We start from the raw sequence: 12,171 nt of genomic DNA on the forward strand, positions 1-12,171 counted from the left end.
ATAACTGAAATTGGCATTAAGTCTGAGTGGGAACCCTGCATAAAGTACTCCATTTTGGTCTTGTTTTTCCTATTTTTAAAACATTTAACAGTTATTAACTGCTGCTACCTGATATTCTAGAATCCCCCCAATGACCACAGGATGCAAAGGTCTAGGGAACTTGTGTTGGACTTTCAATGTACACAAGCATAAAATAGTAAATCTATGTTGCTTTAAGTCATTGTGAGTTAATTAATTGCAGCAGTAACAGAAGCCAATAGAGCTCCCGTCTTGAATATGCATTAAAGAGCCAGCTCCCAATGCTCTTATAAGTACAACAGTATTAGTTTTGTGGGGCTATCATGATGAAGTATCATAAACAATAGAAAAAAACATTTTATGGTTCTGGGAGCTATAAATGTGAGATCTTGGTGCTGGTAAGTATATTCCTTCTGTGAGTTATGAAGAGAATGTGTTCCACTCCTTTCTTCCACCTTCTGGTAATTTATCAATGCCCTTTGGCACTGCTTGGTTTGTGGATGTACCCAGAATCACCCCATTCACCCCATTCTCTGACTTCACCTTCACGTGACATTCTCTGTAAGGCTATACCTGTGCCCAAATTTCCCCTTTGTGTTAAGACAGCAGTCAATGGAATAGAGCTCACCACAAAGACATTTTGACTTGATTACTCTGTAGAGAGCTGCTCTGTGTGAAGACATAATTTTGACTTGATTACTCTGTAGAGAGCTTCTCTGTATTAGTATTGGCTTATCAGTATTGATCCCATCAGCTAGGAAAACCAGGGGCACTCATGGGTCCCCTACTCCTTGAGGCAGGCCCCCACAGACAATTCCCCTTTCCAAGTCAGTGTTGTGGCCCAACTGGTCCTTCTGGTTCTTAACATGATTGCAAGACAAACCCCACAAAAAATGGCTTGTTCCCCATAGTTTGTGTGGGGATACTCAACACGCTCAGGGTCACACAGCAAAGTTGCAGGTAGATAGAGAGTATGGGCCTGTGCTCTGATTTTATTAGGCTAGAGGATGGGGTGCCTAGTGTTCCTGAGTTTACTCTATATTGATGAATGTAAAACATACGAGTGTGATTGAAGCATGAGGAGGGAAACACACTGTCTCTCAAATGATCAGTTGTAGGTCAAACAGGGAATTCCAAAGGGAGACTTCCTGGGTGGGGTTACTTGGCTTTTTCTTAGTTAAGTATCTAGTGATGTGTTTATTCAAGATGGATGTCTTACAGCATGAATGGAACTGGAGGGGGAAATCCTAAGTGATAGTCCAAAGGAGAAAGACAAATACCAGGTGATTTTTTTAATATGTGTTTCTTTCAGATCAAGAAACAAAACAAAGGAACAGAACAAATGCTGTAAGTCTGACTGTACAACTGAGACTATCAGAGGGAGAGGATTTGAGGAGGAACAATGTGGGAAGATGCCCAGTGAAGTGTGGTGGAGGATTATGGGTGTGAATCTATACACCCAAATTATATTATATTCAATGTTGCAAAATGTTACCTTAATAAAAATAATACAATAAAAAATAATTTTAAAAGATTAGTGTCTTTGAAATGGTTACCTCCCTTAGAAATCAAAAGCTCCAGGGCCTCCCCAGTGGTGCAGTGATTGAGCGCTGGTTTGAGAAGCCACCCGCAGCCTCTGCAGTGCCGGTTCAGCCTCTGCAGTGCCGGTTCAATCCTCAGCCGCTGGGGCGACAGACCTCTTCTGCCACCCGCTGCTCCCCTCAGCAGTGTATTTCGTCAATCTGCCTGTTCTGCTCCCCGCTCTGGCTCTGGTGAATTCTCTCACCCTCCCACACTTCTGACTGTACCCAGTGCTTATATGAATAAATAAATAAATCTTTAAAAAAAAAAAAAGAAAGAAATCAAAAGTTCCATGTCAGGCACTCATATTATAATTTAAAAATAAATGTCAAGTTTTACATCACAAAATTCTGTCTCTACAGAGGTCACATTCTGAGGTGCCAATTTGCACTCCAACATATTCTTTTATTGGGGGACACAGTTCAACCCAAAAAATCAAATTTCAATTATGTGAGGACCACATATCAAAAACTCATCAAGCTCCAGAATTAAATAGAAAAGTAGATAATTTTCAGTGAAAAGATTTTTTTATTCTGTGAAACATTAGACAATATTATTTAAAGTCAATAAACTTTTATTTAGAGAAATTCACATAATACAATTCCTTCCACTGCCCATCAAGATTACTCTAGTTTTTCCAGTTTGAATCAAGATTTATATTCAAGGTAGCCCTTTTAAAGAATCTATGTTTTCTTATTGAAATATATTTGACATGTAACATCTTGAAAATTTCAGTACAATACGCCACATTGGTACATTTATATATTATAATACGATTGTCATTAAAAAAAAAGATCTTGCAAACAGCATTGAGAACCATTATGTTAATGATTGGAAGTTACACCATTCTACATTCATGCAGAGAAATATTTAAGAACACTTCTAATGAAGCTATTTCTAATAACACTAAAAAACAAGCAAATATATATTTACATGAATAAATAAGAGGAAACTATGCTTAATCACAATTCTATCAGACAGCCCACAATTCCTATAGTTGGGCATAGTTTATCTCCACTTGAATATGGACATACTGATAAACATACTTTAAAAATTCCTAGAAACTAGAATGTAATTTCTTCAAGCAATTTAATTTAGACCCCTATAGAGATTAAGTTCGAAATGTGTTCACCACTAAACTATCACACCCAACATTTGTACAGATTTCTGGGATAAACTGATACCTAAAATAATAAATATATATATTAACTTTTAGATCTTACATTTTTAGCATCTCTGATTTGTGTTCTTTCTTGTAGAGTTAACAAATAGGTCCCGAGTAATGCAAGTGTCACGTGTACTCTATGAGGCTTCTCCAATGATCTGGGCTCACAGGAAAAGCCCTCTTGGGGTAAGCTCAATTCCGGATTTCTATTTTGCCATCCTGTGTTAGCGCCTTCAAGATTCACTACAGTGAGGAATTGCTCTCCCCATTCGTACTTCTACTTGTGAGCCAAGTCCTACAACCCCCTCTGTATCCCATTTCCTTCTACAGGAGGACTGTGATGTCCTGCTCGACTTTTTTGTGACAGCCCTTAGTTAGCTGTTGGGATGCAAAATAAGCAGTCAGAGGAAGCTCAGGAGAAGAGCTAATACCAATTAGCTAATACCAATTGCCAATGATAATATCTTCAGATGAGGTCAGAATGTAGCATCAAGGCTCGAGAAAACTTCCTATATTTTAGAGAGAGAAGCTCCTCATGACAACTGAGAGGATGCAATATCATTTGTGAATTCATGATCCTCACTTTTCTCACATAAATGTGCCTGTTGTAGATCCTGATCCCCAATCATTCCCTAGCAGGACATGACTTTAACGACAACAAGAATGCTAGTGAGACTACACATTCTTTGCATTTCTACTATCTTTGTTATAAAGTCTTGAAATGGATTCAGAGCACAATCTGTTTGCAGAAGATGTGGTTGCAAACAGTGGCCATAGCAGCTCTAGGTTAAAAGCATATCCAAAAGGCTTATTAGAGTGTACTGGGAGGCACCTAAATTAAAACCCAAATACACCACTTTTCATGTTTTCCTGGTCATAAACTAGAAGACTTAAACTAAAACTGCTAACTAGAATCTACTGCTGTGCAAACCTTGCAGGATAAAACTGTAGCAGCTGTGATCTATGATAAACTGCTGAGATGAATTAACTCTGAAATTCAAATAATCTGAAAAACGTGGGATAGATACAGATATAGTAGATATAGATTAATTCATTTTGGCATTCACAAATTGCCATTCCCACACAAAGAAATGTGTTATCTTTTTCTAAAGCTAAAGGAAACCTAACATTCCCAGTACAATAAAAATAATACCAATTTAGCAATCTTCATATGATATAAGGATTTATAATAAAAATAGAAGCACAAAATAAGCAAAATTATTTATATTTATATTGAATTTTCTATATAAATAAAAGTACAGATAAATGAAATGAGAAATATTCTTGGTCATCTGTGTAGTGTTGATAGTGACAAAAGTTGATATCCTCTTCCATTGCATAAATGTAATATTTTTGCAAATTTCTGTCTTTCTCAAAACTCTCTTTTCTGGCTCATATTCAAAATCACTAAAATAATTCATATCTGTGATGTAAGTATTTCTTCACAGTCTGAAAATCTTCCTCTAGTTTATAACATTCTTTCTTTAGTTACTATTTCAAAAATCCCTATCATCAACCACTTGCACTTTTTTATTCTAATCCACATAAATGTATCTACCTTAATTTGAGTCATCTGTGCTATAACCACTATAGCCCAAAATAATGAATACATTATAATTTTTATGAGTCAAAAAATCTTAATACTACCCCAAAGTTAAGAAGGTTCATTTCAGAAGCAAAAAGAATTTTTCTTTAAAAAGAATAACAATATAAGTACAAACCTAACCTTCAGAAGATTTCTAAGATCAAAGAACTTCTTCAGAAGGGGAAATTTGTCATCATGTTCTATCACAGTTCTAGAGTGATTTGAGTAAATATATAAAATAGGTGGAAGTATAATCCCAAGAAATAGAAGTTAATCTAGCTAGATTACATACTGGTCCTTAAACATGAACATTCTACAATTTATTGAATAGGGTACTTCCTATTTAGTCAGAAAGAGCAACAAAGTTGAAAGTCCATGATCAGATATTATGAGATCACTGTTTGGAGGGAAAATATACCAGGCTGTGTTCGTATACATATAGAAGTATAACTATGAACAAACAACATGAGACGTCAAAATAAGCAAGGATGGAAAATGCTAGATCAAAGTCACAGTGATACCAAGCAGGCAAGAAAGCCAAAGACACAGGTTGAGCATCGAAAGCAAGGCACCAAAACAATGGCTGTCTGTACCTCCTGTTGTCTATTCTTTTACATAAGACTAGCTCAACACTAACCATGTGTTAGTTTATGTGTTCACATAAAGTATTTTATTGAAAGAATCCTCATACCCCAAGTTAGTATTATATGAATTCCACAACAGAAGATGATGTTGCCTATGGATTTATCATAGCTCAATCCAAACCACAAAGAAAAAAGTGAAATTTCCATTCACCTTTTATCATCTGAGACCAACTTCTTGCTCCATAACTTCTTCATGGCATTTTTCACTTCCGCATTTCTCAGAGTGTAAATCAGAGGGTTGAGCAAAGGTGTTCCAAGTGTATAAAACACAGCAATCATCTTATCCATGGGGAAGGTGGTTGCAGGGCGTGTGTATATAAATATGCAAGGGCCAAAGAACAAGACGACCACAATGATGTGGGAGATGCAGGTGGACAGGGCTTTTCTCCTCCCTTCAGCACTATGGTTTCTCAGAGAATGCAAAATGATGACATAAGAGAACATCAGCATGACAAAACTCACTGTGCAGATAGCCCCACTGTTGGACACCAACAGTAGGTTGATGACATAGGTGTCTGCACAGGCAAGTTTCAACAAGGGCTGCAAGTCACAGAAATAGTGATCAATCACATTGGGGCCACAGAAAGGTAAACTCAAGGTCAGAAAAATCTGAACTAAAGAATGCACACAGGACCCCACCCAGGCCACAGCCACCAGCACAGTACAGACACGTCGGTTCATGATGGTCATGTAGTGCAGGGGCTTACAGATGGCCACATAACGGTCAGCGGCCATGAGGATTAGAATGAAGATCTCCAGGCACCCAAAGAAATGGAATGAAAAGACTTGGATTATGCACTCATTGAAAGTGATAGTGCTACTTTTCACAAGGGTGTCCACAATCATTCTAGGGGCTATGGTAGCAGAGAAACATGTATCAGATAAGGATAAATGAAAAAGGAAGAAGTACATGGGGCTCCCCAGTGCTGGGCTGGTCTTGATGGTTGCAATAATCAGAGAGTTACCCAGCAATGTTCCCAGATAGAAAAACAAGAAGGTGATAAATACTATTTTCTTTTTCACAGGATCCTGAGTCAACCCAAGTAGAATAAATTCAGTCACATTATGGTCCAGATACATGATTTCATGAATGAAGAGAAGTTTTAAGTGTGAGCTGATTTATCTGCAAAAGTAAAGAAATTAATTCATGGTGTGATATATGAATTATTGGGTATTTTAAAAATAAATATTCTTTATCATGGACGTTTAACAGTGACTTCTCAAGTCACATCCATGCTTTGCTGTAATGACAATGACTACTTCGTAGGTCAGTAAGTATTTCAAATCAGCTTGACAATGTTTAACTTTTTGAGACCCTCTTCAATTACAAACCATTGTAACTTTTACATCATTCTGATTCATTTTGACAATACAATGAATTTAAAGTTGAGATATGACCCCATCTGAATTTCTTTTTATTCATATTTGATAAATGAGACCCGTGCTTGTGGATACATTTCAATGCCCTTAAAGGCTGAGAACATAAATGTAAAATCACACCCATTCCAAGCCCATAAAAAAAATCATCTCTATTTTTTATGGAAATGTATATTGTTTTGTTTTAAATGTCATTTTTAATTCTACTTATTTAGTATATTCTCAGTAACTTTAAAAATTGTTCATTTTTTCTGTTCCTTTCTGAGAGGAAGTGGAAGCAATAGGGCATAAGACATGGATATAGAAATTAGGTTGGATTATTCCATAATGATGCCTCTCAGTACAAAGATGTAAATAATTTGTCACTTACCTGTTAAAGCACTCTAAATGAGTGTCAAGCCTAACGCTCCCTTTATCAAAGCAGCCATCCCATAGAATACTAGGGAAAAAATCCCCTTTCCTCATTCTAGAGGGAATATTAAAACTTAGTGACGTAAGATGTCAGCATCTGGGAGTAGTATTCCCTAAAGTTTACTTTCCTGTGCTAATCAGAAACATCCCAGATGTTATAATAAATTTAACTTTTGTTTTGTCCATTTAACCTATATAAAATAACAAGTTAACTCTCTTGATACTCAGTAATCAAAGGGAAACAGTGTTTGGTGATATGAGGTCTCCCACTGACCAGATACCAGGTAAAAGGGAAAAATACAAATGGATGGCAGAGAGGGTGACCTGGAGAATAAAAAGATGTAATGTCTTCGGTAAAAGGAAGATTATCAAGAAATCACTATGCTCTCATCTGGTGTTATGCTGCCCCTCCTTACATTAGGAGACAATCTTTCCTAGCTCTGAGTCATTTATTTGCAAGCACAATCCAGAAGAGGCACTATGGTATTCTGGAGGCAGAGGTTCTATTCTTTGTGCTGACCTGAGGATGAATATTGATACTCAGCAATGAATAGACACTCATATTATTTCAAATTTATTCCTAATGCACATTCCTGATGTACATGAGTAAAAAGATACTTATTTAGGAATACACTTTATTGAAATAATTTTACTTCTCCAAAATGTATTGATTACCTTTTATACACCGTTCTTTGCTTATCACACTGCATAAATAATAGTTCTTCATTTACACAAATAATCCATGATGTAGATATTAATAATGACGTTTCATATAAAAAAAAGAACTTGCAGAGTTGAGCAGTGAGCCCCTATCACACATCTAGTAAGTTCAGTCTGGACATCTGTGTTCTGACTCTGTATTCATGATTTGTCCTCTTTCCACACATTTTCCTGACACTAGGCTAAATTGAAAACCAAGAAGTAAACAGAAAATGACAATGATGAAGTAAATTTCTAAAAGCTAGCAGTAGTGTCTCAGCTTAGAGTTTGGAATGAACACAAATGCAATGAGAAGAGGTTGAAATTCAGGTAGCCATAGAACATACAGGGAGACTGTTCAGTGGGAAACTGGGTTTTTTTTTTTTTTTTTTTTTAGTATGAATTTCATGTTAGGGCTGTAGAATTGTTGGGGGCCATGACTTGTGGCTGATTGTTTAAATCATGAGATTGAATAACACATTTAAAAATACATCGTTTGGGAAAATGAGCTAATGACAAAATATAGGACTATATCAACATTTAAAAGAATCTCTGAAGATTCTCAAGAAGTATATTCAAATAATCATAAGCAAAATTATGAAAGGACAGAGACATGGCACTCAAAGAAGCAGACTTTCAGGAAGAAATGAGTGGAGAGCCTCCCTGGTGGTGCTAGCGCTTGAGCGCCACACTGTGAAGCTGTCAGCAGCCTCTGTAGCACGGGTTCAATCCCAACCAGCATGGGAGAATCCCATATGGCGCAGCAGACCTCTCCTGTCTCACTCGCTGCTCCCCTCAGCAGTGTATTTTGTCGGTCGCCTGTTCTGTTCCCCACTCTGTTTCTGGTGAATGCTCTCACTCTCCCACACATCTGGCCTGTACCCCAGTTCTTGTATAAATGAATAAATCTTTTTAAAAAAATGAAGTGAGTGGAGTGAATTTTCTGGATAAGAAAGCCAATGAGCACTAGTGGCTGAAACTCAGGTGCATCCATATTCTGCTTGAATGATCAATTGCTGAGAAGGTAAAAGTAGGAAAACTTTCATTAGGACCAGAAACAAGGAAATCATCCTTATTTTATTGCTAGACTCTTAGCACATCCTGTAAATGGTAAATACTTATTGAGGGTATAGATTATAACTATCTTATTGTCTAGTAAAGTAATTATAAACAACACATCATCAATTCCTTAGTAAGTGAGTGTATGGATAAAACAAGTCAATCCAAACTGAAAATGAATTTGAGTGACAATTTATAACTATCTTTCTTAGAAAATTACCTATGTAATGGTAAATTATCACATCTTGGGACACAATGGTTCTGGGAGAAAACAACAAATGAGACATTTAATATGTCAGGCTGTTCTCATAAGAGATGGTGATATTCCTCATGTTGTGATATGGAATCCTCGAGAAGGTGGATTGATTCTACCTTAGATGAACATTTGTTCTTCTGTTGCAAGCATATCTACACACTTGCAGATACATCCTGTTTGCCTTTTAAGATGGTAATGATGAGTTGCAGAACTGTCTTAGAAGTAAGAACAAAGTGTGAAGGGAGAAGAGTGGACTACGGTGGTGGACTATGGGTGCTTCGGTGGTGGGGGCACAAAGATACAAACACTTGGTGGGCACAAGATGGGGAGTCCTATACCTCTAAAATATAAACCATGATGTAAACCAATATTACCTTAATAAAAAAAAATTAACTGCCTTTGTAGGTACTGATTTGGTTGTTTTTGCCTGACTAAAGTGGGAGTATGACTCCCTTGTGGTTGCTCAGAAAACATTTCCCCCAAGTTACCAAGATGGGATCAGAAATTCAATAGCAGATGAGATGCAAACTCAATGTTTTTATTTGGACAGTTAAAGTCATTACTTTTTTTTTTCTAACAGACTTAGAATTGCCTATAATCTTTCCCTGTGTGGACACAGCCTGAACCAAACTGGAGCTAATCACAAAAAGAGGAAACAGAACCAACAAGGAAATGAAGCCAGCTTATAGAATAAAATTTCAACAGAACTCACTTATTTTCAAACCATGTCAGCATGTTTCACTTTGCTTGTTTTATACTATTGTTTTTTATATTTATTTAAATAATATAATGAATACTTGTAAATTAACCTCCATCCTTAGAACTGAAATATTGCCAATGATTAGGTTGATTTAACCCCTTCCTCATCCTGCCCCTGCTTCAGCCTAAAGGTAACCAATATTTTGATCTTTTAAGTGTATGTTTATCTTTTGGAAAATAAAATAACTTTATAAAACCTGTATGCTTTTTAGTTTTTCCTGGTTTTGAATTTTAAACTTAGCATACTATTTTTATTTCGGTATTTAGGAATTGTTTTTATTTTATTTAGCATTGTTGCTAAGACTTTTATTACTTGTTGACTATAGTTTAATTTTCACAGCTAAACCGTATTCCCTGGTGTAACTGTTCCAAATTATACTTATCCATTATCCTTGCCATTAATATTTGACTGCTATGAACAGTAATTATGAGCATTTTTGAGCATGTCTCCTAGGAGTGTAATTGATAAATTGCTGGATGTAGCAAACTTCAGCTTCAGAACATGATATCACAAATCTCCACAATGAGATGCAAATCTCAGGAAATGCAATCTAATCATGTGTTGAAAAAACAAACACCTGGAATATGGGTAAACATATCTAATAACCTCCACATAGTAAGCAAAGTATTAAATAGAATAATGTACTATTGTCGTTTGTTTTAATTAAGAAAATGCATACATTTGTAATCTGTGAAACACCTTACATTTATATTCTGTTAATGTCAATTTAAAAGTCAGTACTTAGCTACTTATCTGTGTTAGATTTGGAGTAAAATTTGTCGAATACTGAAATAGACTGGTCTGTGAGAAGGGAGTTTCTCTGAGTCAAAAGGACTTTTCCTTATTTATGAAATATTAAGATGTGATCTAGAAAGTTAGATTTGAAAACTATGATTATGCTTCTTTCCATAAGTAACATCTTCATAAAAATATTTCCATCTACTCCTACACTCTAAAATTAATTGAAGATGATTTATAGAGATTCAGGAAGACATGATCATGAAGAATCCTAGAATATTATATGATACTGTGAATTTCCTTTTTCCCTAAAATATAGCCTGGGCTCAAAACTATTAATGCATTAAAAATCTCTACAAATAGGTGACCCCTGGTGACCTTGAGTCCTCAGTGCTCCTGGCACCTTCTAATGCCAGACTCTGTTTGTATTTACTTTATCTTACAATAAATTACTTAAAAGTGAAAAATTCAAAAAGATGACCTAATCCAAGACAGATTTACCTTCATCTTGTTTCATACTTTAAAAACTCAAAATAAAGAGGTGATATGCGTTGCGAGGGGTGGAGGGATGAATAGGTGGAGCACAGGGGATTTTTAGGACTGTTAAGACACTTTCTATGATACTTTAATGATGATTATGTGTCATTCATTATGCATGTGCCCAAGCCCATAGAATGCCCAACACAAAGAGAGAACCCTAAAGTAAGCAACGGACTTGAATGATTGTGATGTTTCAATGTAAGGTAATCAGTTGTATTAAATTCACCATTCTGCTAGGGGATATTGATATTGAAGGAAGCTGTGTCTGTTTGAGGGCAAAGAGGCACATGGAAAATCTCTAAACCTTCCTCTTAACTTTGCTCTGAACCTAAAATTGTTTTTATCAATTGTCTTTAATTTTAAAAATCCAATACAGATTATTAGCTGAAATAAAGAATTTTGTAGGTCTATGCTTAGTGTTCCTCTAGGGTGTAATTTCTTGAGGTCATGAACTCTATTGAAACAATGATGATGTTATGTTCTTTTTACCAGTTGTACTTACAGATGTCTTGGAACTCCAGGTATTGTGTCTGGCTTATGAAGCAAGGAAGGAAAATATTCACTCCCTGAGGTATATGGCAAACTGTGGTCAATATCTCCTTCCAACCTGGTCTCTTGGTCTCTAAGGCTGATGCAATGTTTTAATTGTTCAGAATACTTGGTGCCAAAACCACTTCCAAACTAACCGACACTGTAGTTTATGAAGTCCCCAGTGGTAATTTCTTCTAGCAGCCAATGGTTTCTTGGCAAGAAGTTTCAGAGATAAATCCTACTGTTAAGCTACTGAAAATGGCTTTTACTAACAGGCCCCAATTCCCCCAACATAGTAAGAGATTCTCTGAAGACATTATGTCAGCCTCCCTGCACTTGTTTCTGTCTCCAGTGTCCTGTCCAGTTAAAGTGAGACTGAGGTCCCTTTCCTTTCTCCCCGTCCATGAGTTCATGCCAACTCTCTGCCTTTATACAGAACATCTTGCTGAGATCATTATTTCTCCACTTTTCTGTCATTGAGAGGATGGGAACAACACATCTTCTCTTCTAAAACTTGTGTGTCACTTTGAAGTGTCTGCTGTTTATATATATGACATTTAAGGATCTCTTTTTAATATGTAGATAATTGTTTCTCAAATGTGAGTATCTTGCAGAATATTTTTAAATTAAAATGATCTATAGTTCAGCTTTGGCCTTAATATTCATCCATAATCACTTATCAGCTTATACTTCAATATTTGAAAATCTGATGAGCTAAATGGTACACAGGTTTCGTTTCTGACATGTTGGGTAATCTCTGGAATCAGGTCTTTGGGGTACACTATGTGGGGTCTTAGGCCTCTGGGA

At 36.2% G+C, this 12,171-nt stretch overlaps 1 protein-coding gene across 1 annotated transcript; it reads right to left on the minus strand.

Moving 5' to 3' along the window:
* Positions 1-5,140: 5,140 nt before the first annotated feature.
* On the minus strand, positions 5,141-6,073 carry LOC119254484 (olfactory receptor 4C16-like). Its single transcript, XM_037521585.1, has one exon. The coding sequence runs from the start codon at positions 6,071-6,073 to the stop codon at positions 5,141-5,143; it is 933 nt and encodes a 310-aa protein (XP_037377482.1).
* Positions 6,074-12,171: the final 6,098 nt, after the last annotated feature.

The sequence above is a fragment of the Talpa occidentalis genome, unplaced genomic scaffold, assembly GCF_014898055.3.
Source record: "Talpa occidentalis isolate TD23 unplaced genomic scaffold, MPIMG_talOcc4v2.1 talOcc4.3, whole genome shotgun sequence".
Lineage (NCBI taxonomy): Eukaryota > Metazoa > Chordata > Mammalia > Eulipotyphla > Talpidae > Talpa > Talpa occidentalis.

Coding starts and splice junctions, on each gene's coding strand:
- LOC119254484 (XM_037521585.1), bottom strand. CDS start 6,073: ATGTATCTGGACCATAATGTGACTGAATTTATTCTACTTGGGTTGACT.